The sequence below is a fragment of the Sardina pilchardus genome, chromosome 2 (assembly GCF_963854185.1).
Source record: "Sardina pilchardus chromosome 2, fSarPil1.1, whole genome shotgun sequence".
Classification (NCBI taxonomy): Eukaryota; Metazoa; Chordata; class Actinopteri; order Clupeiformes; family Clupeidae; genus Sardina; species Sardina pilchardus.
Window position 1 is genome coordinate 15,540,167 of NC_084995.1, and position 27,308 is coordinate 15,567,474.

Below are 27,308 nucleotides of genomic sequence, written 5' to 3' on the forward strand. Positions count from 1 at the left end.
CTCTCCCTGACACACACACACACACACAGACACAGACATACACACACACACACACGCACACGCCTTTATGGTTTTTGTTTTCCAGACAGATGATAAAAGCGACTCAGTGTAATCTTCTCTAATCTCAGGCTGTGATTAGGCGGGTCGGATAGAGTCATCAGGATCAATTCAGATAAAGCTTGCACAGTGACCACCACAGCACGTACAGTAATTACTGTGTGTGTGTGTGTGTGTGTGTGTGTGTCTCTGTGTGTGTGTGTGTGTGTGTGTGTTCACACTCATATTTGGAGATGGATAACATGTTCTGGACAGGAAGGAGGCATTGATGAATCATAGAGGATAGAAAAGTAGAACTGGGCAGTGAAACCTACAGGAACAGAAGGGCTATTGAATGGTGCCTCTGCACTGCTGGGGAAGGGAAATGCAAACCATTGGGGAGATTACTGATATGCACGTGGGCCAGGGTGTTGAAAAAGAGATTGGAAACGGAAGGGTAATAGCAGTCATACCCTTATGACATTAAACCATATGGCGTGTAGTGCGTAGGAATAGTTATGAGAGATTGGTGAATTAGAACGAACAGGGTTAGCTGTGGCTCACCCCTCAAGAGAGTGTGAGAGAAATAGAGGGAGTGTGAGAGAGAGAGATAGAGAGAGAGAGAGAGAGAGAGAGAGAGAGAGAGAGAGAGAGAGAGAGAGGAGCATCCGAAGTCTAGTGAGACGCAGTGAGACAGAGGGCAGAGCTGACTCCAGGGGACTAGCTGGGAGTGAAGTGTACAGTGTGTGGGCATTACGTAACGCGGCATGCAGTTGGAGGCAGCTGGTCGTGACAAATGGAGCCCACAGAGGCAGAACCGTGCCGAGCAGATGAGGGGTGAGAACCGCGTCCAGCTGCAGACTCCTGCTGCCCTGCCCCCCCCCCACCACCCCCCCACCTCGCTCTGCCCCCTCCGCTCCACACACACCCCAGGGTCAGAGCTCTCTGGGGCACCGCCGGCACATGGGCTCCTCTCCCCAAGGCTCGCCACACAAACAGAACCAGGACCTGTGTGTAGAGAACTACCTATGAGCTATGTGATGTTGTAGTGGGTTGTAAGGTGAACTGTTTTAGAGAACTACTAATGAGCTATTTGATGTTGTAGTGGGTTGTAAGGTGAACTGTTTTTAGAGTACTACTAATGAGCTATGTGATGTAGTGGGTTGTAAGGTGAACTGTTTTAGAGAACTACTAATGAGCTATGTGATGTTATAGTGGATTGTAAGGTGAACTGTTTTAGAGAACTACTAATGAGCTATGTGATGTTATAGTGGATTGTAAGGTGAACTGTTTTAGAGAACTACTAATGAGCTATGTGATGTTATAGTGGATTGTAAGGTGAACTGCCAAACATAGGAAATTAGTTTGCGTTGTTGTATCATTAGTACTGCTGAGTCAAAATGGCCTCTTTGGTTAGAGCATCAGATTTCAGGATATGATGTAAACAGAACACACACACACACACACACACACACACACATGCAGATGGAGTACCTTCCCTGTCTGGTAATCAACAAAGCATGTAGTGCAGTGACCTCCCTGTATTGTCTTGATACCGTTTTATTCCCCTCATTTGAAAATAACTGTATTTCTAACAATATGTTTTTCTTTCTGCCTCCATGTGAAATGCAAAAGGAACCCCAGACGACCGTGATTCACAACCCTGTTGATAGAAACAAGGTGGAATATCAGCTTTTTATAATCAGACCACAATTCTCTACAATGCTGTGCATACATATGTGTGTGTTTCTTAAATAAGACATGTTGAAATGAAATCAGACACATGAATGCATGTATTATGTCATAATATTATGTCATGGTGTTGTATGGTGTTCTTTCCTTGTTGATGTTTGGCATGGATGCCCCTGTGTTTTGTTGAAATGGTAGGAGTCCACAGAGAGTGCTAATACCACCATTGAGGATGACGACCTGAAAGGTAAGGTGTATGTGGCTGCCCTGTGGCCTGACTGTGATGTAATCCACCCCATAACACAATACATTCCAGTTTCCTTTGTTCTCATTATTTCTCTAACTCTCCTTACCTTTGATCTCAACTATATATTTTCTTATAATTATCTCATTCCCTTCATTTAGTGTTTTTTTTTGTCATAGTAACCTTTTTTTATTCCACTTTCCTGTTACTGCCCCCCCTCCCCTCTTCTCATCCCTGTTTTTCAAACTTTTCTCATCAGTGTCTTACTCGAAAATGCCTTTCGTTTGTTTTCCTCCGTCCACTCCCGCCTTTTCTGGGCAGCCAAGCGCTTTGGAAGCCTCAGCATAAACTCCCTCTGGCAGCCCAAGCCACAGCCACAGCCACAGCCCCGCTCCCAGACCACTGAGGCCAGGCAGGTGCCCACCTCCTCGGTCCAGAGTAAGTCCCACCTTTAGTGGGAGCAGAGACAACCCCCCCCCCCCTCCCCCACCACCACCACCACCACCTCACCTGTCCTCGACATGCCCTCTGTCCCCCCTGCCCAGTAGAGTAAGAGACCCCGTACGCCTCTGAAATTCCACTGTGTCCTTCATCTGACAGCCTTCCTGTGTAGTGATGTAGGGAACCTTTCCCGCCCCCCCAATTCAGTTGCTGTTCTGAGAGTGAGTGGGAATGGGACACGCTATACAGTAAATCCCCTTAGCGAGAGATCTGTTCTGCTTTGTGTTGCCCTAGTCCATGCCCTCCTGTTTCAGTTGCTCTGCACCTTATCACAAGAGACCCCCTCTGTCTCTTGAAGCAGATTACCATGCTAATCTGCCAGTAGATAAGTTTGAGTTTCTTTTCCTTTCTTAGAGTTTTGTTTTTTTATTATTGCTGTAACTGTTTCTTTAGAAAAAGATAGAGAGGCATATGCGAGACTGGCAACAGCGTGCCATGGGTGGTATTCGGATGTGACCTTCTGAGCTTTAGACTCTGTGTACATTCTCTTTCAAGCTCTGCTAGTGCATGCCGGTCACGTCAAAATACTGCCCTTTAAAGGCCCGGCAACAATGTCTGTGGCAAACTATGGAAGTCTATCAAGTCTCAACAGCATGCTCTCTATTACGCGACTGAGTGCAACTTTTTGCTTTTTTTAACGTTTTGATGATGATTGCGACTGATCGCAAAACATGCTTTCTGACCAAAGTCTGAGTAATGTTTTTGCCGTCCCTCAGCTTGCCAAGTTATCAATAAAGGTAAATTTAATTGATCTTTTGAATGAAAGTGTTGCCTGTGAGTTATCATCACTGAAACACTGATCATTCTGAAATATAAATAATGGTGAAAAAAAAAAACATCCAAAAAACAGTAATGATAATCTTCAGTGGTTTTCTCTCTTTCCGGCCCGATGCGTTGTTGGTCAACAACTGTGGTGTTTTTGTGTCCCCAGCTCGTAAGCAGGAGATTATCAAAGTGACCGAGCAGCTGATTGAGTCCATCAACAATGGTGACTTTGAGGCCTACGCGTAAGTGTGGACAATCTTTCCTTCTGATGGGAGAATTTGCTGAATGATATAAGAATATGGATGCTTATGAGCCAAATATATACAGTACTTAAGACCAGGTTGCTGGTGGATATTGGCTTTTTAAATCATTGTAGCCATGATAATAAAGGCTTTCAAACTCAGCCCTTCCTCGGCTTTATCCTCCTTGGACTGCCTGGGCTGCGCATCCTCAGATGTAGTGGGACGCCAGTGGGGTTGCTGCAGTGCAGCGGCAGCCTGTGCTGGGTCAGAGGGGTGTGAGGCATGACGAGCGTTGGTGTTTGCCTTGTAGGAAGATCTGCGACCCTGGCCTCACATCCTTTGAACCAGAAGCGCTGGGCAACCTGGTGGAGGGGCACGACTTCCACAGGTTTTACTTTGAGAATGGTAAGTGGGCTCCTCACTGAAGTCCTCCTTGAAGCAAATTAAGAATTTGTGCCGAGAGACTTTCCTCCCTCCCTCCCTCCCTCCCTCTCTCTCTCTCTCTCTCTCTCTTTTTTTTTCTCTTTCTGCCCACCCTCTCTCTACCCCCCCTATTTCTCTTTCTCTCTTTTCCATGAGCCTTACAGCTTTATTACTTATGTAAATGAAGAGTGGTGTAGATTTTGAGTGTGAATACTAAAGCTATCTCTAATCACCCACCGTATCCTCCCGTAATCCCCTGCTCAGGCAGTAATAAGTGCAGGCAGGAGCAGGAGAGGAGAGGAGAGGAGTATGTCCCAGAGCTCTCTCACAGGGCCAGAGGCCTCAGAACTTCTGACTGAGCCGCACACATCTAATCAGCTCCAGTCCAAATCAAATAAAACTCTACATTATCTGCTGGCCTACGTGGGGCTGAAGAGTGTCACCCTCTGTTGCTCAGTGCACTGCCAAGTGGAGGTCACTAGTGCAGGCAGGCCAGGGAGGACATTTCATTCGCTCTGTTGAGTGAATATCAGATTAGTAAAGAATTTCAACTGTGGTACCATTCTCTTTCATTAATATTAAGTAATGTAATTGGTTTTATTATTAGGTATTTCCATTTGTTAGATACCCAATCGATTTGATGAAGGTATTTCCATGTGCAACTGGACTAACACTTACAGTAGCTGAATTTATATTGGATGTTTCACCCAAATTGGCTTTCATTTTGCCAATTTAGTCATTACACAGTATTCATGGCACTCCAAAATTAGAATGTAGAACATGACATTTAAAAGCCTGACTGCTGTTGTTGGTACGGGCACAAATGTGTGAGGTCTGCTCATTATCTTGTAGGCCTATGTTGCTGACATCAGTAGAGCTTTGGTAGTGCTAACTTTCCACAGGAGATGTATTGTGTTTTTGACCGGGTGTGATGGAAGGCCTCGAGTGGTCGAGGAGAGGTGCTGCTGTGTCCTGGCCCCTTGTTTATGTTGTGGGGCTTTTGCTCCAGCTCTTTCCAAAGGAAACAAGCCAGTCCACACCATCCTGCTGAATCCACACGTGCACCTGATCGGCGAGGACGCCGCCTGCATCGCCTACATCCGCCTGACCCAGTACATGGATGCCAGCGGCATGCCCCGCACCATGCAATCTGAGGAGACCCGCGTGTGGCACCGCCGCGACGGCAAGTGGCAGAACATCCACTTCCACCGCTCCGGAGCGCCCAGCGTGCCCGTCAAGTAGAGATGGCAGCCGAGCAGCGTGGCACTGAGCTCACCAAGCCCCTGTCAGGAAGCCCAATCTTAACCTCCATCCCTTTCTATGTTTGCCCCCCCCCTCACACCCATTCATCTCTCTCTCTTTCTCTTTCCCTCCCTCCCTCTCTCTCTTACTGTCCTCTGTCCATCCTTCTCTCTCTACACCCTACTCACAGGCCTCTATCAACACACTGAAAATGGCCAACTTTATAGAAGCGTCCATATGTATATAGGCAGATGGTTATGTTAGAGGGAATTTGAGTTATTTGGAGATATAGAAATGGCATTAAAATACAGCTTAATTGCATAAATGTGAGTGTATACTTAGGCATGTAACTGATGTGGAAACATTAAGTTTTAGGGTACAATGTCAAAGATACACATTTCAACATGGCCTACCTTGATGATATCCTAGTTATGAGGTCTAGAAATAGAGGACAGTGGTTTATACATTTGATCGTTCATAATGTTCACATTTAGTCCTTTTCCATCATATGATCATACTCAGAACATCTGCTCTCTCTGGATCTTTCACTGTCTTCCTCCATTTTCACTTTCTTGAGACATCCATGTCTTCTGTTGCTTGGAGGAGCTTGTTCTCAGAACTGTAGCATTGGGCAAAGAATAAAGCAAGTGTTTCCCATTTGCGTAATCATCTCTCTCTTTCTCTTTCAATTTCTCCCTCTTTCTCTCTCAATCTCTCTCTCTCTATTGCAATTAATCTACAAATTAATTGTACAAAAATCTCCTTTTTGTCTGTGTGTGTATTTTGTAGTTAATTGATGATAAATGCTTCAGTTTACCCTGGTCGAACACAGCCGTCAACAAAATAATCTTGAGCAGTCCGTCACAAGATGGCGCTGTTCCTCAGCAACTCTCATCCCTAAATCCAGCTCCTTTCTTGTCATGAGGGTTGTTTACCCCCAATCGCACAGGACCAGAGTGTCAAGACATTTTTGAAAGGACATCACTCTCCCCATAAGCGGGCCATACATACATGTATCTGGACATTATCAAAAAGTGTATTTTTAACATATTAGGTTTTTTTGTTCATGTTTATTTTTAACAAGCTGTTTTGGTATGCATTGTAAATGTATAGATATGTCTGTTATGTATTTTTATGTCTATGTGAGTGTGTGCAATACGAACAATTTGAAAGATAAGAATGTTAATATTGAGCTTGCTATTGTTCTGGTGATGTACATATGTTGTGGTTGTTAAAAGAAAAAAAAATCAAAATGGTCATTCAACTGATATCCTCGCTTTCAGCTGAGCTATGATTTTAGTAAATGCAATCCACAGGCCATGTTTTATGTTCCGCTAGCTTCAAATGTTTGGAACTAAATTCCAACAGAGAAACTTAATTGTAAAGGGTAGTTCAACTGCAGACTGTTTGCAGATGTTGTATGTTTACCTTTACACAGTTGCATATTTTAAAAATTAAAAATAGGAGAATGTAGCATATATAATATATATAAATTTGACAAATTGAGTTATGCATGGGGGGCTGTTTTTCAAGATGTGTTATATATTTATTATTTAGTTTGTTTTTGTTTATAAAATTGTGGATTTAATGGTCTCCCTATGGAATCAATCTTTTCTTTTTTAATTTTCAGTATCATCCAACAATAACAACACTACCGATAATGATAGTTGTACTACCACATATCCAGCACAATTAATCAAACCATAAGACTGTAGCTACTTTTTACCTTTTGTCAGTTGTTGTAGGTCAACTCTCTCTTTACTACTTTACATTCAAATGGCACAAGTAGAGATCATTGCCTCTCAGGCCACTGTTTCTTCTGTTCATTGCCACACACAGTGTGTGGATTTCCAGCTGTGTGGCGATGGAGAGAAGGGGGGAGGCTACGTCCTTATATCTAGCATGCACACTGCCCTTGTAGCGCTCTCGCGTCTCACTGTCGGTCAAGAGGAGAGGAGCGGGGGGGTGCGTCGCGTCGTACTGATGTCAGAATGGTCTTCCTTGATGATATACCAGGAGCGTTAACCCTCTGGTGCTCTCGTGTCAATGGGACTATGCCGATACCATCATTGTCGTTTCCTTTGTCATTTTTTTCTTTTTAATGTATTGTACTTCTTCCTTTTCTTCTCTCGAGGGTTAAGAAATTCCTCTGCTGAAAGTTGCACCGCCACAAGGGCCAATTTGGAAATAATAGAGTAAATCATTTGCTGCCAGGGTGGCGATAGAAATTCAACATATTTAAGACATAATAAAAATAAAGGTGTGATATTTACATGGTTTTTGTTGTGCCTTGTTTACTTTGTCTTGTCACTTCCTTGACCTTCAAGAGCTAAGCATAATGAATTATTATATCTTACAGATTTTGTCTTGACGTGTGGTAGCAACACAAAACAGTCAATACATTATTGTAAGTAGCCAAGAAGCACAGTAGTAATGAGTTTGTGATTTGTTAGAAAATAAATGCCTTGATTGCCTAGACCAATCTGCAGGTGATTTGGTTTCGTCCTGAAATCTCCACATTTTTCTATCCTGCTTCCGTTACAAATCTGTGGGGACCAATCACAAACTGGCTTATCCACTTGGCGCACCCGAATCGTTGGTCTGATTGGTTGAAGGACTATCCAAATACAGAGTCATTTGAACTATGCCTGTTGATCGCGCCTCTTGTGCAGTAGAAAACACAGAGCAGACTCCCCAGACTAATGTTCAATCTTAAAAGATTGAGCTTGGTTTGGTGATAGCCAGGCTACTGAATGCCTGAAATGCCTTCAAATAAATAATAATAAATAAGGCATAAACATGGTTAAAAGTTGAAATTCTCTGTGGATTTCTCCCTTTGAACAGTGAATAGAGAGTTGAGCAGACTAGACTTTTATATTAGGGCACCTATCTATTCTCAACAAATTGCTAGCAGATATTTATGTGAAGTCTTCCTCTGGTTCAAGCTAAACCTGGGAGGTTTTCTGCAGCACGAACAGAAGGTGGGCTGTTCAAGGGAAGGTCCCTTTAGGACATCACCACATTCTAGCGGACAGAACACAGAAGCCAAAAGATGAACAGTTGTACAGTTTTATTCTCTGTCGGCCATGTACACACAGCAGCCATTGTATTGTGTTTAAATGGTTTTTTTTTTTAAAAGTCAGATAATAAACTAATACATGCCCTGATAGATAGATATATTTATGTATATTTGTATATAGTCATCAACACAGACACAGGATGTTGGCTCAAAGAAATTAAATAAATTAAAAAAGGCAGCCTGTCACAGTGAACTCTGTAATTTCCTGTTGTTGATTTCACACACAAAAGCCAGTGAAAAAAAAAAGATCAAGAACATTCAGTGTATAGCTCAATCAGTATTATCATCATACGTGTCCCACAAGTGAATCTTGCTCTCATCGCCCTGCACTTCCTCCTCGTCTGTACCCACAGCTACTCATACAGTCTCCACACATACACATGGTCAGGCATTCAAAAGGTCAATACATTTCAGATCAGAGAGAAGAGAGAAAAAAGAAAAACAGCAAATCCTCTTCGCTACTAGACTCTTATAGCTGTGGAGCGGGTCACGTCAGAGACATGAAACCGTCCACAAATGCATTTCCACTTTCCAAAAAGGGCTTAAATGGGTTAAACTACAACAATGTTTTCTGATGCACAAAGCTGTTATATTGTAAATAAGACCCATATCAGGCAAACCGTCACAACACAGACCTGTACACACCCAGACAATCTGTTACACTCCTACTGACAATCTGAACTGCTCTCAGCCACTTAGTGATCATCTTTCACATCAGACCGTACACCCAAGAATCACGATCCTTTGCTAGCCTTTTGGTTTCGTCTAAAACACCTCTCCAGTATAATTACTTGATACATCTGAGTTTTTAAATGGCTTGGGTAGACTGCTACATCTGTGGTGGGGGTAATCAGCACTCCTTGGTAACAGGGGGGAGAGGATCAATTATGGGGTGGATGAATGTAGGAGACATCACATAAAATAACTTTTTTTTGTTGTTGTTTTTGTTTTTAAATGTAAGCAGCGGCTGATTGAAGTCGTTTGAAGATTCCATTCACTCTTACACAAAGGCTACACAAAGAGAAGAAAAGCAAACGTACTGATTTCATCAGATAGGGAAAGAGGAAGGTGCTAGTGCATTTCAAAGCACAGACAGACTGAGGGGGGGGGGGGGGGGGAACAGTAAACACCTCGTGCTGCTCAGGTATCTGACAGGGAAGACAGGGGAAATGCAGGTAGATTCAGAATTTGAAATTGATTTCGCAAATAGTAAGTGACAGATGCTAACTAGTCATGCCTGCTATAATCCTTATATGTAGCTAATGTGGACTACTGTCATTTTTTTTCTCTAAAAATGCACATTGTATATACTTTCAAAGACAGGTAACACATACACAGAACACTCCGACAGCAGATTGAGCCATCTGTATTAATAACAGATGACTTTAACCCTTCACTTTACATGATCATTGAGGTACAGTACATACAGGTTATCATAAAGAGTAAGGTCTGTGTACGGTGGCCCAGATGTTCAAGTGGGGGAAAACACAGCATTTGATGTTACTTCTGGGTCTTCTGACATGTGGAGACAGACATGACCCACTATGATAAGCACTGTCAAAGCCTGCTGATCTTCTCATAAGATCATGTCAAATAAAGTGTCAAGAAGATTTGTATTCATTTTCTGAGAGCTGTAACCTTTATCCTTGAAGAACAATTGGTTGTGTAATGAATGATAAGGTCAGATTTCATTTCATGATATCTAAGTACCGTGATTATGATCGGGCAGTGCATTAAACACATTGCTGAACCAAAGCCGATTTGTTATGAATAGAAATATTGGTTAGTGTCCATCTGAGGTGGGTGTTGAGGAAAATGCCTTCTATACTTTTCTTAAAAGCTCAACAACATTCAAGACATAAAATCAAGGTAAATAACAACAACGACAACAAGGGAAATCAAAAAGGAAATTCTTTGGTCACAAAACAGCAAAAAAATGACAGTCATTAAAAAGTGTACACGGAAGAATTTCAAGAAAAGAAAAATCATTCCAAGTGAAAATAAAGACTAAGAAAAAAAAACAAGCTACAAAAATAAGAGGAAAACGTAAAACCCTCTGCCTGTGAACTCAAGCCAACCAAGACCTATCCTGCGTTAGAACAGGAAGACTGCTAGACGCGTGTTTTCTGAGATGGCAGAGCGCGGTGCATAGAGTATTGGCATGTTTGGGCGGGGCCACATCTTGGGTCGGGGGCAAATCGGGGAATGAGCAAGGCAAGAAAGAGCGGAGGTCCTTCACTCTTCCTCCTCCTCCTCCTCCTCCTCCTGCTCCTGGTCTTTGCTCTCTGCACAGTATTGGTGGATGAGATGGTGAAAATGCTGCTGGACGTTGCCGGGGTGACAGGTGTGAAGGCAGGGGCTCGGAGCTCTGCCATCCAGCCGTTCGACGGTGACCCTCCTCCGACCCTCAGCATCCTTCACCAGGGTCCGTCTCTGTGTGTGCGCCTTACGCATGCGGGTCCTGGCAGACACAGAAGGGGTGGAAATGAGGACTGATTTCACAGCTCAGTGGGGGCCAAAATTGGACACAGCAGAGCAAACAAAAGAACCGGTCATTTTGGTAAGCGAGGAGAGACAGCCAGACATTCGGTTATCATTTCTAGCTATCCGCACAATCATGCTCCCATCATATTATGTTCCAGAACCACATGCATAATGGTTTTGGTGGCGTCTCAATCATTTGTAACACTTGTTTTGTTTTATCCTCACATACACACACACACACACATGAGGACACACCTACTCATGCTCACAAATACACACATACACACACAAACCTGCACACACATACACCTGGACACATGCACAGACACACACACAGACACACACACAGACACACAGACACACACACACACACACTCACTCACACATACATACGTAGACACACACACACACACTCCCATGAAACAAACAAACACATACATACAGTACATACACACACACACACACACACACGAAGCATGCACTCATGGACTCGCACACAAGCGCGCACACACACACACGCACACACACACACACACACACACACACACACACACACACACACACACACACACACACACACACACACACACACACACACACACACACACACACACACACACACACACACACACACACACACACACACACACACACACACACACACACACACACACACACACCATGCATATCTCCCAAACCTCCTGATCACAGTTCCATCCTCCTTCACAATGTGCTGCTCTATAATCCGGGGAACATGAGCTTTCTTTGAGAGACCCATATACCTCATGGCCTGGGAGTGTGAGCAGAGATTGGGGAGGGGGGGTAAGTATTGAGAAACACACTGGAAAGGAAACTAGACAACTGCACGAGCCCCACACCTGTGAAGCTTCCTGTGAGTGCTGGCCAGACTCACTGCTGAAATGGGACTCAGAATGAGCGACATGCTGTAAAGCTAGGATCACATGGACACCCCATCATGTAAAACATGACAGAACTTTCTGTATCTATGTATATAAACTGAACTCACTGACTCTCTGAGCTGCAATGTGATCATGTGGCATGTTGACACAACAACAGTCAGTCAGTAGAGTCAGTTACCCTGAGCACTGACAGCATGACTGGTCACTGACCTGACTGAAGTCATCTTGAGCGGAGGGGAGATCGGAGGCGAGTGTGGGGTCTCCGTGATGCGTCTCCATCCTCTCCCCCTGCACGAGCGACGTCTGGACCACCTGGCTGACCTCCTCACCCTCGTCCTCCTCCTCAACTCCACGGGCAGACGCATTTGGCGTCTCACAAAATGTCACCTGGTGCACATGTTTATAAGCAGTCAGTATCCTATGCAGAATTCAACATGTCACCTGGCAGCACAAGTGTTTATAAGCAGTCAGTATTGTTTTCAGAATTCAAATTGCACTTTCAGTGCACCGGTGTACTGTCACAAGCACAGACAAAACCATAGCCACTGCAATATACACAAACGTGCGCCCACACACACACACACACACACACACACACACACCTCTGTGTGGTCCCCTTCACTCCTCAGAACTGTCCTCTTGATCACTTTGGAGTAGCCGTCCCCTTCTCTCACTCTTACGGAGCCATGAGCTGTCCCGTCCGTCATCACATCCTCAACTCCATCAGATATACAGCGCTTCATTATCTTCCTGGTAACCTAATCAACAAATTGACCAATGTATTCACAGGTTTCATGAGGTCCGTTATCACAGGTGTATACAATCAAGCACCTAGATTATGAATGCAGATGGCATGGTACTTGATTAATACACCTGTGGAAAGGGACCTGATGAAACCCATGAATAACCAGAGGTGGAAAACTCCAGCTTCAGAGAGTAAATCATGTATCGGTTCTACCTGTGCACTTAGCACAGGTGATCTCATCAATTAGCTGCTCTACCTACAGTAGCTGAAGAGTTGTGCTATAATAGAATCAGACGGTTTAAATGAATGGTTGACACAGATATGTGGTAGGACTTTCATTTTCTGAAACTGGACTTTTCCACCTCTGTGTATAACACTTAACTCAATCAAAATACTTTGCCACAATACACTCAATAATACACAATATAATAAACTCCAAACAGATCAGATATAAACATTGTACCTTCTTAACCACCATATTCCCATGTTCATCCACATACTGTTCCTCTGATGTGGTCTCTGGAGATAATTCTGGGAACTCATCTGCCTGTTGGAAGAGTAAAGGGGATAATGAGGTTACAATCTGACCACTTGCTAGTCGTTCAGTGTCCACTAGGGTGCGCTGTGGAGTCGAAGGTCAGTGGTTAGTGAGGGATTTGGTTTAGAACACCTGGTTGAAGCCTTTAAAGTAAAGCCCCGTTCACAACACAGCAACCACACCATATACTATAACAAGGCAAGAAGAACGTTTGTTAGAGACCACTTTCAGCGCGGTCAGAGTTTTGAGAACGATAAAAAGCTGCCAATCAATCAGAGTCAATCAAATGATAGGCATCACATGCATCAACATGAGGAAGAGCCTCTCCTTATCATTGATCAGTGTGGATGGTCATACCATTATAGTTGCATTTATAGCTATCGTGACTGATGTGAACACACATGATGGCAAAGTAGATAGTGATCATTGGTGAGAAAGAAAGAGAAAGAGCAAACTCTGTTAACAAAGCTCAAGAAATCAAACATTAGTAATCCAGCTACATGTTCTGATCAAAATGTTACTGAGTTTCATTGTGATTGTTCAGAGGTTCTCCATTAACATCACACTTTACAAAGCAACCCCACTGACAGAGCAACCACATCCCACGTGCAGGGCAGGGCAGGGCGATGGAACCTCCTGGTCACCCTGCTCTGAGCTGAGCATGTGTACCTGGATGATAATTCTCCTTCGGACGATTCTGGTGGTCAGCACATCCTCTTCAGAACTATCTGACAGCGCACCTAGCTCCTTTGCAACCTCCTAGCCGAGCAGGAAAAATGCATGTATCATACCTTTACACTTCAAGAGCTGAGACGAAGTACACAGACATGGTAGATCAAATTTCCCATGCACAACCACGTTTTCCTCTAGATGCTCATGGGGATGCCTGTTTTAACACTTTTCCAGTAATTAGGAATTAGGAGGAATAGTGCTTATAAACACACTCACAGCAACATAGTAAGTCTGCGTGCAAGTCTTTTCTACAGAAGTTGAAGAAAATTGGGCTGTTTGCTTGTTCCTTTTACTTGTGAAGCACAAAATGATCCACACTAGTTAGTTTGTTATAAGTTTGTCAAATCCACACAGCTTGTTAAATCCACATCCCAAGTTAATCATATATTTTTTCCAGTTAGTGCCAAAGAGCTCATAGTCAACATCAGGTGAGAGAGGTGCATGGCAGGCAGCTTCAGGCAGGATGGAGGAGCTCAAGTGACCCTTACCCTTCTCAGACAGCCGCCATTGACCACATACTCCTCTGCCCCACCACGGAGCATCTGTTGGGGGGGCTGCCTACAGGCTTGTCTAGCACTCAGGGAAGGGACTGGTCCATCTCTCTTAATATGTGAGGCTGGAGGCTCATGGAGGAAAACGGGGTCCTCATAGTCCTCACGTCCTGATGAGAGCAAGGCTCTACGATGTTGTCTTTTCCGCATAACATGCATAGCACTCCTTGGGCTCTTTGGTCTCATTTTGACTCCAAAATCCTTCCTTGGATAAACGTGCAATTTCCTCATCACCTCCGGCTCTGTTTCAGAATGATCTGAGATGGTTTGCTTACAGTCAAAGTACATCTCTGGGTCTGAGTCGTCATGGAGATGGAATATCTGAGCATTAGGCTTTTCATCAGCCATAGCATCATAGAACTCCTGTAGAGTACACAGATTCTCTAGGCTCAAGAACATGTCCTGTTCCTCTGGAACATCCCTCAAAGCAGGTTCAGCGTCTTCCGGTGTAGTACCTTCATTCAAGAACTGCTCTGCATTTACAGTGCTTGACTGTTTATGGCTATTTTTAGATATTTTAATGATTTCTGCCTCTAAACAGACAGAAGGAGGAGCCAAAGACCATTCCTCTGGAGTCATCAGTTGCTGGCAATAAGAAGTATCTCCAATATTTGTCTGATTTAAGTTAACTGAAGCTGACAATGGAAGAATATTTTGTGAAAATGGATGGGGAGATTCATGTGCAGGCTGAATGATATCTGATTCTTCCTCCTTTTGTGAGCGCAAACCATCTGTCATGGATACAGGCTGATGGGACCATGGATTAAGTGTAGGATCGGCAACAGTTTCCTTATCATGTGAGTATAACATTTTCACCAAATTGTTGGAAGCCTTCTCCACTGTTTCAGCCTGTTTTGGGATAAAGTCAATGGTTCCAACCTCAAAATCAAATGTTGATAATGTAACTGGATCTGATGTCTGTGGAGTCCCATCTGAGATAAATACATTTGTGTTGTCAGTAGTATGCAGAGTAGTTCCAGATGCCATCAATGACTGTGGCATGTCAAGAGTAGTTTTACTCACATATGTCTCCTCAACATGTGCATTGTCATCCATGTGGAATTCAGATGTGACAGAGCTTGACTGGCATGATGATTTAGTAAGTTCACAAATGACTTCACTACTCACTTCAGCAGTTTTAACCATGTCTAAATAACCCTGTCTTGGATTCAGGTGTATCTGGTTTTGCGAAATAATTTTTCTTTCTTCTGCTACATCAGATCCCATCAAGGTAGGAACCAACAGATTGTGATTATCAGGAGTTGCATCAGCGCCTAGTGTCTGTTTTGACTTCTTGGCATGGGAAATTAGTTCTGTGGATGAGGCTTGGCTTACCTCGCTGCCCATAGCTTCTTCACATTCCTTGGGTGATTTGGGGGTCCTCATATCAGTGACTGATACACATAGAGTAGGAGTAGGACAGTCTGGTGTTGCAGGTGGTTGGATTTGACATGTCAGAACTTGATCTATATTGCTCAATGAGCCAGGATCTGTTCCCTGCTGTCTCACTGAGCCAGAGGTAATTCTTATAAGATCAGGGGTTACTCTACGTCCTTCAGAACATGGCTGACTAAACAATGACAATGAATCACAAGATGTCCGGGGGACATCTGCTAAGATCTCCTCTGATTTGACATCAGCTGAAACGCTGCTGTCCACAGACTCCAGACTGAGTGGGTAACTGTGATTTTCCTTAGGAAAAGACTCTTTGGTCTCAATGAACTCAACACCTACACTGTAAAGACTTTTTGGGGTTTCCTCAAATCTAATTCCCAATTCTCCCTCAGGTTGGGAGATCTCATCACCTTCTAGCTCCTTTTCAACAGTTTGGTATTCACATCCGTCAGATGACACAGCTGGCATAACTGATTCACTGTGAGGTGTATTGGTAGGCTGACATGGAGCCTGTGGTGGGTCATCCGGACTGTCCTTGGATGTGTGTTTGAGGAGATCTGGCACTAGTGGGGTAGACTCATGAGCTGTAAACGGCACATATATTGATCCATCTGGAAACAGACTGAAATCACATGACTTTTCATTCGGTGCAGCTGGCTCCACTTCACTTGCAGGGGAACATGTATTTCTTACAGGTGGCATCAAGGACACACTGGCCTTATAACCAACCTCCATTTCACTTCGCTCGGGATCAGGTAACACCCTTTGATCCAAAACTCCTGGAACCTAAGATGCAATCATGAAATGGGATGGAAAAACATAAATGAGATGTCTTCTTTGGGTAAAAAGCCTTAGTGTTGTAACCACCATTCATTCTGTGGGACAACTTTCAAACAAATCTCAATTTAGCTTAAGGCAAAACATTGGGACAAGTGCAGCATTGTAGAGGCAGTGTAAAGCACATGCAGATTTCAGGGGAACTTACACAAAGATAGATACCTTTATGCCTGAAATCTTTTTTCAATCTTTTTCTTTTAACATCGCTACTGAATATAAATAAATATCAATGATCACAGTTTATGAATGATCACAGTTTTCAAATTCAAGACCCAAATCCATCCAAAGCAAAGTCAGCACATGATGTGACATCATTAATATGTTACACGTCACCTTTACCTTTGTGTCATGAGTAACTATGCAATGAAAAGCAGAGATTTCTCTCCCAGGTGACTGAACCTGTGAGCACAGAACATGCACCATACCCTCCTTGAATCACAGTTCAGCTGGGCTACCGGGAGAGAAGTGACTGTTAAAATACTGCCATGCTACTGCTGATTTGATGCTTTTGACCGCTCATGTAATCTGGTGGTTGTAACTTGTATGTATAGTGTAGTTTGTGATCATGGTGCATAGAGGGAAAAGTGCCTGCAGTAGACTGAGACTTTCTGAATCACTCTTTGTGTGTGTGTGTGTGTGTGTGTGTGTGTGTGTGTGTGTGTGTGTGTGAGGGATTAGAGGCTCATCCTGTTGGTCTTGCAATCATGCAAAACAGGATGTGTCAAACTTTAAAAAGCAGTGACATTAGTTGCTGCTTGTGCTTTTACATCTGAAGCAGTGCTCTGGGATTCAGCGCTATTCACGGTGCCACAGCATCCCTCAGTGCAAGTGCTCTTACCAACACTGGGAGCCAGCTGACAACATTTCTCATCATTCCAAGTGAGTAGGTGTCCACCCCAATCATCTTGAGTCTCTTGGTGGCCATTTTCCACCATTGGTGGCCATATCCCATCTTTTTATATGCTTGAACAATATTATCTTCTTCAGTGGTCATTCTTTCTGTTGTTGTTGTTGATACTCTTCAAGTTGCTCTTGATCAAGCAGTTATTGCTCTGCTTTCTTTCAGGATTATGTCAACTGGCATGTGACTAAAAAAAAAAAATTGAATTCTCCAAACCTTCATTGAAAAAGACCTGACATTTGCCCGACCTTATCTACTAAAAATCACTCGCTGACAAAACAATGTTCAATTATTTTAGTTCCCTGATAGTGGAACAACCTACCAAGTACTACCAGAGGAGCATCAGTTTTTATCCAAAATACAGAGTTCAGTACTCCCTCTCTGCACACTTCTAACAGTCCAACACAATGAACATGCCCTTACACTTCCCTCCTTCTACATCAACGTCCTTCTTCTACCACCATCTCCTTGAATGCACTTGACTAGTACCTCCACCTCTGCACTCTCATCTTCTAGTAGTAGTAGTATTAATCTCTGTAGTATTTGCTACTTAAGGACTCCTCTGCATAGCAGTACAATTCAGAATTCTCCAAGTCTCACTCAAAATGACCTGCCATCTCCTGGGCATTATCGATTCAAAATCACTTGTCAAAACAAACGGCCCATTAACCTTGGTTGGGGGTGCGCATAATGAACCAATTGCTGTATGAGACATTTGAGGTATTCTAAAGGCAAATGATTACATCAGAAAACAGTGGACCTTTTCCAGTGACTATCACTGTAGTCTCTGCTATTAGGTTTCTCACAGAAAACACTCCACTGCAAAGCACACACAGAGCAGGCATACCAGGCCAACAGAAGATATTAAAACAAATCTGGTAAAGAATAAAGGCTAAACTCTTTGAGCACACAAACGTTTCCACTCCAAACACAGTTCTCTCCATATCAATTATTAGAATAGCTACAGATGTAGGCTTTGCTTTTAAAATATAACTGTACCTACAGTAAGGGGATCATTTTAACAATTTTAGCCGTGCTATACTTCCTACCCACCGGACAAATCCATACAGTCATAGCAGAATCCTGGCATAATCAATCAATCAGAGTTCATACAAATTTAAAATGATCACACCTACCACGCTGTGGTTACAGAGGAACACTGAATGGCAGCTATAAATAGGGTAATTGTGCAGTATATACTAGGTCTTTATTCAATTGTTGGCTTATGTGAAAACAATATATTAATTTAGCTAAATATCATGTCACCATAGTTATTTAAAAAAAATTGTAATGGAGATAACCAAAATATTGCATAATATCTTTCAAAAAAGTGTGTGGTAGGTGTGGTAGGTGTGCTTCTGATTCTTACCAATCTTATTTGGGGCTAACATTAAAAAAAAAAAAAAAAAAAATTGTGGCCTGTTTGGCATGTTTAGTGTGTCTAATCTAGTTGTCTGTCCTTAGACCTACCCTCTCAAAAACACCACTCTTATTCATGAATGTTTCACCTCTATACAGTGGGTCATACATATGTGCGATAAGTTTGCTTGGGGCTGCTTTGTAGACCAGCTGGAACACGGGAGAAATACTTGAGGTCTCCTTCTCAGCTATGAATGACTGGGTGGATGAATCTTTGTCACTGGAGCGAGATGTGCTTTCTTGAGGCACACTATCATAGACGTCAAATTTGGGAGATCCAGGCCGATCCTGGGTCATTTCACCAATATCAAACCTAGATAGATCGATATCTGAAGGGATAGATTTGGGTGAGGGTGACCTTCCAACAATACATGGTACTCTATCATCAGATAATGATTTTCTGACCTGAGACCATGGTGAGTCAGTTGGCAAGCATGAAACTCCGCTAGCTGAAGAAACTTGAGGAGAGAGAGGCCTTGTGTCATGTTCTGGGTTATCTAAACACAAATGTGCTATGTCACTGTCAGAAATGTCAAGATATGGTTGTCTGCATGTAGATTCATCGCTATGGCTATCACTATGTTCTCTAACTTCATATTCTGATTCAGGTGATTCTGGTCTTTCATAATAATCAAAGAGATTGTCAAGACATAACTCAGACAGCTCAATGTCTGTGACTACTGATTCAGTTGAAGGAGATGTACAACCAAGGAGAGACATAGCACAGTCAAGAATTGGAGCACTGAAGTAAGGTAATGGAGAGTCAGGACTCAGGGGCCTGTGCTCATCAACTATGGAAAACGACCAGGGTGAATCTGGTCTTACTTCATCAAACCCAAATTCAAACAGTGATGTATCATACTCATTGTTTGATGTCAACGAATCTGGCGAGAGAGGTCTAAATTCAGCTGAAAAGGTTCTATTTTCTCCATCCTCTTTATCAGAAATGGCAGATTCAGGTGATTCCGCCCTGACTTCATAGAAATGAGGCTCATCCCAAAGCTCAGTGCTTTCTACATCAGACTCAAAAGAGACAGGTGTAGAAGATCTATTTCCTGCAAATAATGAATGAGGAATCTCATGTCCATACTGAGGAACTGGAGAGTCTGGTGAAAGTGGTCTAAATTTGCTAAAGGAGTCAGTGGATTCGGGAGATATGGTCCTTCTCTCATTGAGAACATATAAATAATGTTCATCATCTGTGCTTTCTGATGATAGAGATGACAGTGATGCGCTCCTGAGATGTGTTGAGTGAGGTATACTAGCCGTCAAAGCATATCTGTACTGAGGGACAGGTGAGTCAGGCGAGAGGGCCCTGATCTCATCAAATTCAGTCAAAGATTCAGGAGAAGATGGCCTACACCCCTGGAGCCAGTCCACCAGGAAATCTTCGGCAGACAGAGGGGAGTATGGACTGTCTTTGCTGAAAAGTTCCTCAATACCAAATTCAGAGTATTCAACCATTGATGAGACAGATTCAGGACGGGAAGAAGTATATCCATAAAATGATAACATATAATTGTCAATAAATGTTTTGTACTGTGGAACTGGAGAATCTACAGAGAGTGGTCTGCTCTCATCATCTGATACAAAGGATTCTGGAGATGATGGTCGATTTTCTGCAAATAAATCTTCTAAAGATAAGAGAGCTCCATCACTGTCTGAAATTTCTGATAGGCATGATGAGGATCTGTATACAGGAGTTAGTTTAGAATATGAGGAATCTGGTGTACTTCTGTACTGTTTCTCAATTTGTCCAGGCTCCACGGACTCCAAAGAATAAGTAGAGGCAAAGATAAGTTCATCAAGACCACAACTTGTTTCAGGCTGTAAGCAAGACAACTGGTCTGAACAAACTTCTGATATCATTCTACATGTAAAGTCTATACAATCCTCTGATAACATATTTACCTTAACTCCCTCACTGATCTGATCACTACACTCTCCTGTCTCTTTCTCTCTTTTTGTGGTACTTTCTGTGTCCAGTTGTAACCGTTCAAAAACGCCAGTCTTAAAGCACAGATGCTCGCCCTTAAAAGGTGGGTCATATATATGGGATATCAGCTTGGATGTCACAGTTTTGTAAACAAGTACATACATCTGAGGAGCTGAAATCTCATCAGAGGCTGCCTTTAAACATTTGGAGTTAACGGATTTTAACGGTGGCTCCATTCCATTCTGAAGAGATTTCAACTCCTGTTCCTCCTCGAAGGAGACATCATTTGTCTCTCCTACCTTTGCAAGGTTTTCACTAATCAAGAAGCCTGCATCATCTGGAGATGATAGATGAGATCTATAACAGCAGTCAGCTATGATTGATTCAGGAGACTGTGGCCTTTGCTCGTTATAATCCCAATAATGAATAGACTCATTATCTGATAATGTTGGTGAAGGTGATGGATCACTTTTAACTGCTCCAGTGAATATGTTTTCAGGTAAATTACTAGTATATTGGGGAATGGGAGAGTCAGGGGAGAGAGGTCTAAACTCATCCAATGAGGTCTGAGAACCTGGTGAGGATGGTCTCAGTTCTTCAAACCAATACTCTAGGAAGGCCAGTTTGTAGTCAGACTCTGAGGATAGCGAGTCAGGTGACATTGGTCGTTGCTTTGTCCCACCTTCATCAAGCACATCTTTTAATGCTTCATCTGAAGGTGCTGATAGAGGGGAGTCTGGCCTCATCTCACCAGGCAGATGTTCATAGGTCAAGTTGATGTCAAAGTACTCAACATCGGATGTTGCAGAGTGAGGAGACACAGATCTGTTCCACTGAGTGGTTGCCACTGCAGACACATTAAACTGGGGAACAGGTGAATCAGGAGAAAGGGCTCTATTGGAGGAAACAGACTCGGGAGATGAAGGCCTGTCCTCAAGGAACAAGTCTTCCAGATCATACTCCTCACTCTCACTGTCTGTTATTGCAGAGAAAGGAGATAGACAAGAAAGCCTTGATTTCTTATGACAACTCTCATACAGAGGCTTATCCCCTGATGTCAAAGGATTCATAGATTGGGATAAATGCAGAGACCAAATTCCATCCACGGGATCAAAAGAGTATATATACAAAGATTCTGTTGTCAATGGTCTATATTCAGGAATATAATTATTGGATGTTTCATCACCTAAAGTGAAAGAATCTGGTGAATCTGGTCTGTCCTCATCAAACAACTGTGCTAGACAGATCTCAGAGTACTCAATATCTGATTCAATATCTGAAATGGGATATGATCGATTACTTGTATAACTTAGGTGTTCAAATGTGGCGCAGCCAAATTCAGGTATAGGTGAATCAGGGGTGAGAGATCTGTGTTTATTGAATTCATTGAAAGAATCTGGTGAATCTAGTCTCTCTTCTAGAAACAAGTCCTGAAGACAGATTTCGGAGAACTGAATATCTGAAGTAAGAGATGTAACAGAGGATGTTCTACTTCCTTGATAAAACAACGGGTGAAAAATAGGAACTTCATACATTGGAATAGGTGAGTCAGGACACAGTAGTCTAAATGCATCTGCTGAATGTGATGATTCTGGAGACCATGATCGGTCCTCATTGAACAACTCCTCTAGACACAACTCAGAATACTCAATGTCAGATATAAGTGATGTGGGGGAGGATGATCTACTTCCCATGCCGATTACCATTTCGTATTTAGCGTGACCGTAGTCAGGGACAGGTGAATCAGGACACATGGTCATACCTTCATAAGACAAGCTTAATGGTTCAGGTGAATCTGTTACCCTCTCTTGGAACAATTCATCAAGGTGCAGGTCAGAGTATTCAATATCGGATGCCAAAGATATGGGAGATGATGATCGGCTAGTTGAAAATACCATCGGACCACATGTGGAATGAATATATTGAGGAATCGGGGAATCAGGGGACAGACGCTTATGTTCATCTAATGAAGTACAGGATTCTGGTGACGATGTTCTCTCTTCCTCAAACCACTCAAGGAAAGTTGAGGAATAGTCATTTTCAGACGTTAAGGACTCTGGTGATAATGGTCTATGCTCAAGCGGGGCTCTAACGGTCCTCTCAAAGCTTTCCTCAATAATGCCTGATTCTGGTGACTCTGGTCTGTCTTCATCAAACAACATTTCAAGACACATTTCAGAGTATTCAATATCTGACAGCAGAGATACGGGAGAAGATGACCTATTACTTATGTAGTTCAAATTTTCAAATATAGGAGGCCCATACTCAGGAACAGGTGAATCAGGAGACAGAGTTCTAAACATATCGAGTGAAATCACTGATTCAGGTGAATCTGATCTCTGTTCTCTGAATAATTCCTCAAGACACATTTTGGAATATTCAATGTCTGAAGCTAAGGATATGGGAGACGATGACCTAATGCTTGATATTTTATTTTTAAAATCTCTAGATGTTTCTGCAGCAGAAACACTGGTCTGAACATCCTCAGGCATTCCGATTCGACTGCTAGTCTCTTCAGTCTCATCTTTTTCTCTCCTACTTTCATGTTCAACTTCTATTCCTTCAAACATGTCCGTCATACTGAAGAATTGTTGACTTTTAAAAGGCGGGTCATATATATGGGATATCAGCTTGGATGTCACCGTTGTGTGTTCCAGCGAATACTTTTGAGGAGATGAAATCTCATCAGAGGCTGCCGCTACACCTTTGGAGGCCACGGCTTTTACCGGTGGCTCCATTCCGCTCTCAAGAGGTTTCAACCCTGGTTCTCCCGCGAAGGAGACATCATTCGTCTCTCCTACCTTTGCAAGGTCTTCACTAATCACAAAGCTTGCATCATCTGGAGATGATAGGTGACTTCTATAACAGCCCTCAGCTATGATTGATTCAGGAGACTGTGGCCTATGCTCGTTATAATCCCAAGAAAGACAAGACTCATTATCTGATAATGTTGGCGCAGGTGATGGGCCCATATCACTTTTAACTGCTCCAGTGAATATGTTTTCAGGTAAATGACTAGTATATTGGGGAATGGGAGAGTCAGGGGAGAGAGGTCTAAACTCATCCAATGAGGTCTGAGAACCTGCTGAGGATGGTCTCAGTTCTTCAAACCAATACTCTAGGAAGGCCAGTTTGTAGTCAGACTCTGAGGATAGCGAATCAGGTGACATTGGTCGTTGCTTTGTCTCACCTTCATCAAGCACATCTTTTAATGCTTCATCTGAAGGTGCTGATAGAGGGGAGTCTGGCCTCATCTCACCAGGCAGATGTTCATAGGTCAAGTTGATGTCAAAGTACTCAACATCGGATGTTGCAGAGTGCGGAGACACAGATCTGTTCCACTGAGTGGTTGCCACTGCAGACACATTAAACTGGGGAACAGGTGAATCAGGAGAAAGGGCTCTATTGGAGGAAACAGACTCGGGAGATGAAGGCCTGTCCTCAAGGAACAACTCTTCCAGATCATACTCCTCACTCTCACTTTCACTGTCTGATATTGCAGAGATGGGAGATAAGCGCTTGATACTAGTGGACTGCATCGCCTCTGTTAATGGAGTATCATACAGTGGAACTGGTAAATCGTGGGTGTCTTGTTTTGACCAGAGGAGCTCATCTCCTATGTCCAACTGTATAAATTTACTTGTATAGGACTTTGAATCCTCGGGCAGCTGCTGCCCAATGCTTCTAGTCTTGGTTTCATCATCTAAAATGACTGATTCTGGTGAATCTGGCCGATCTTCACCACCAAACAACTCACCAAGACACAACTCAGAATATTCAATATCTGAAGTGACGGATACGGGAGATGACGATCTATGTCTTGTGTAATTCATCTGCTGAAGAATAGGAGCTTCATACATTGGAATAGGTGAGTCTGGAGACAGAGGTCTATGTTTATCTGGAGAATACCATGAATCTGGCGACCATGATCGGTCCTCATTGAACAAATCCTCCAGACACAACTCAGAATACTCAATGTCAGATATAAACGATGTGGGGGAGGATGATCTACTTCCCATGCCGATTACCGTCTCGTATTTAGCGTGACCGTAGTCAGGGACAGGTGAATGAGGACACGAGGCCATACCTTCATTAGACAAGCTCAATGGTTCAGGTGAATCTGTTACCCTTTCTTGGAACAATTCATCAAGGTGCAGGTCAGAGTATTCAATATCGGATGCCAAAGATATGGGAGATGATGATCGGCTAGTTGAAAATACCATCGGACCACATGTGGAATGAATATATTGAGGAATCGGGGAATCAGGGGACAGACGCCTATGTTCATCTATTGACGTACAGGATTCTGGTGACGATGTTCTCTCTTCCTCAAACCACTCAAGGAAAGTTGAGGAATAGTCATTTTCAGACGTTAAGGACTCTGGTGATAATGGTCTTTGCTCAAGCGGGGCTCTAACGGTCCTCTCAAAGCTTTCCTCAATAATGCCTGATTCTGGTGACTCTGGTCTGTCTTCATCAAACAACATTTCAAGACACATTTCAGAGTATTCAATATCTGACAGCAGAGACACGGGAGAAGATGACCTATTACTTATGTAGTTCAAATTTTCAAATATAGGAGGCCCATACTCAGGAACAGGTGAATCAGGAGACAGAGTTCTAAACATATCGAGTGAAATCACTGATTCAGGTGAATCTGATCTCTGTTCTCTGAATAATTCCTCAAGACACATTTCGGAATATTCAATGTCTGAAGCTAAGGATATGGGAGACGACGACCTAATGCTTGATATTTTATTTTTAAAATCTCTAGATGCTTCTGCAGCAGAAACGCTGGTCTGAACATCCTCAGGCATTCCGATTCGACTGCTAGTCTCTTCAGTCTCATCTTTTTCTCTCCTACTTTCATGTTCAACTTCTATTCCTTCAAACATGTCCGTCATACTGAAGAATTGTTGACTTTTAAAAGGCGGGTCATATATATGGGATATCAGCTTGGATGTCACCGTTGTGTGTTCCAGCGAATACTTTTGAGGAGATGAAATCTCATCAGAGGCTGCCGCTACACCTTTGGAGGCCACGGCTTTTACCGGTGGCTCCATTCCGCTCTCAAGAGGTTTCAACCCTGGTTCTCCCGCGAAGGAGACATCATTCGTCTCTCCTACCTTTGCAAGGTCTTCACTAATCACAAAGCTTGCATCATCTGGAGATGATAGATGACTTCTATAACAGCCCTCAGCTATGATTGATTCAGGAGACTGTGGCCTATGCTCGTTATAATCCCAAGAAAGACAAGACTCATTATCTGATAATGTTGGCGCAGGTGATGGGCCCATATCACTTTTAACTGCTCCAGTGAATATGTTTTCAGGTAAATGACTAGTATATTGGGGAATGGGAGAGTCAGGGGAGAGAGGTCTAAACTCATCCAATGAGGTCTGAGAACCTGCTGAGGATGGTCTCAGTTCTTCAAACCAATACTCTAGGAAGGCCAGTTTGTAGTCAGACTCTGAGGATAGCGAATCAGGTGACATTGGTCGTTGCTTTGTCTCACCTTCATCAAGCACATCTTTTAATGCTTCATCTGAAGGTGCTGATAGAGGGGAGTCTGGCCTCATCTCACCAGGCAGATGTTCATAGGTCAAGTTGATGTCAAAGTACTCAACATCGGATGTTGCAGAGTGCGGAGACACAGATCTGTTCCACTGAGTGGTTGCCACTGCAGACACATTAAACTGGGGAACAGGTGAATCAGGAGAAAGGGCTCTATTGGAGGAAACAGACTCGGGAGATGAAGGCCTGTCCTCAAGGAACAACTCTTCCAGATCATACTCCTCACTCTCACTTTCACTGTCTGATATTGCAGAGATGGGAGATAAGCGCTTGATACTAGTGGACTGCATCGCCTCTGTTAATGGAGTATCATACAGTGGAACTGGTAAATCGTGGGTGTCTTGTTTTGACCAGAGGAGCTCATCTCCTATGTCCAACTGTATAAATTTACTTGTATAGGACTTTGAATCCTCGGGCAGCTGCTGCCCAATGCTTCTAGTCTTGGTTTCATCATCTAAAATGACTGATTCTGGTGAATCTGGCCGATCTTCACCACCAAACAACTCACCAAGACACAACTCAGAATATTCAATATCTGAAGTGACGGATACGGGAGATGACGATCTATGTCTTGTGTAATTCATCTGCTGAAGAATAGGAGCTTCATACATTGGAATAGGTGAGTCTGGAGACAGAGGTCTATGTTTATCTGGAGAATACCATGAATCTGGCGACCATGATCGGTCCTCATTGAACAAATCCTCCAGACACAACTCAGAATACTCAATGTCAGATATAAACGATGTGGGGGAGGATGATCTACTTCCCATGCCAATTACCGTCTCGTATTTAGCGTGACCGTAGTCAGGGACAGGTGAATGAGGACACGAGGCCATACCTTCATTAGACAAGCTCAATGGTTCAGGTGAATCTGTTACCCTCTCTTGGAACAATTCATCAAGGTGCAGGTCAGAGTATTCAATATCGGATGCCAAAGATATGGGAGATGATGATCGGCTAGTTGAAAATACCATCGGACCACATGTGGAATGAATATATTGAGGAATCGGGGAATCAGGGGACAGACGCCTATGTTCATCTATTGACGTACAGGA

The 27,308-nt window shown here is 43.1% G+C and overlaps 2 protein-coding genes across 10 annotated transcripts in view; one reads left to right on the forward strand and one right to left on the reverse strand.

The window, feature by feature from the left end:
- camk2d2 (calcium/calmodulin-dependent protein kinase (CaM kinase) II delta 2) overlaps nt 1-7,419 on the forward strand; it is a 32,075-nt gene extending 24,656 nt beyond the window's left edge. For 4 of the 9 annotated variants that reach the window (XM_062520416.1, XM_062520431.1, XM_062520423.1 and 1 more), the window contains 5 exons: nt 1,672-1,716; nt 1,924-1,972; nt 3,402-3,477; nt 3,788-3,882; nt 4,910-7,419. In XM_062520416.1, the coding sequence (XP_062376400.1) occupies nt 1,672-1,716; nt 1,924-1,972; nt 3,402-3,477; nt 3,788-3,882; nt 4,910-5,142 (498 nt within the window). In that variant the 3' untranslated portion in view covers nt 5,143-7,419. Of the gene's footprint in view, nt 1-1,671; nt 1,717-1,923; nt 1,973-2,290; nt 2,408-3,186; nt 3,208-3,401; nt 3,478-3,787; nt 3,883-4,909 lie in introns of all 9 variants that reach the window. The other 5 variants (XM_062520382.1, XM_062520389.1, XM_062520395.1 and 2 more) reach the window with 4 other exon arrangements.
- Nucleotides 7,420-9,328: 1,909 nt separating this feature from the next.
- Nucleotides 9,329-27,308, reverse strand: part of ank2a (ankyrin 2a, neuronal) — a 96,262-nt gene continuing 78,282 nt past the window's right edge. The window contains exons 45-49 of the mRNA XM_062551291.1: nt 12,834-12,917; nt 12,228-12,383; nt 11,836-12,012; nt 11,404-11,495; nt 9,329-10,682 (exon numbers count right to left, since the gene is read on the reverse strand). Of these exons, the coding sequence (XP_062407275.1) occupies nt 10,457-10,682; nt 11,404-11,495; nt 11,836-12,012; nt 12,228-12,383; nt 12,834-12,917 (735 nt within the window). The 3' untranslated portion in view covers nt 9,329-10,456. The remainder of the gene's footprint in view (nt 10,683-11,403; nt 11,496-11,835; nt 12,013-12,227; nt 12,384-12,833; nt 12,918-27,308) is intronic.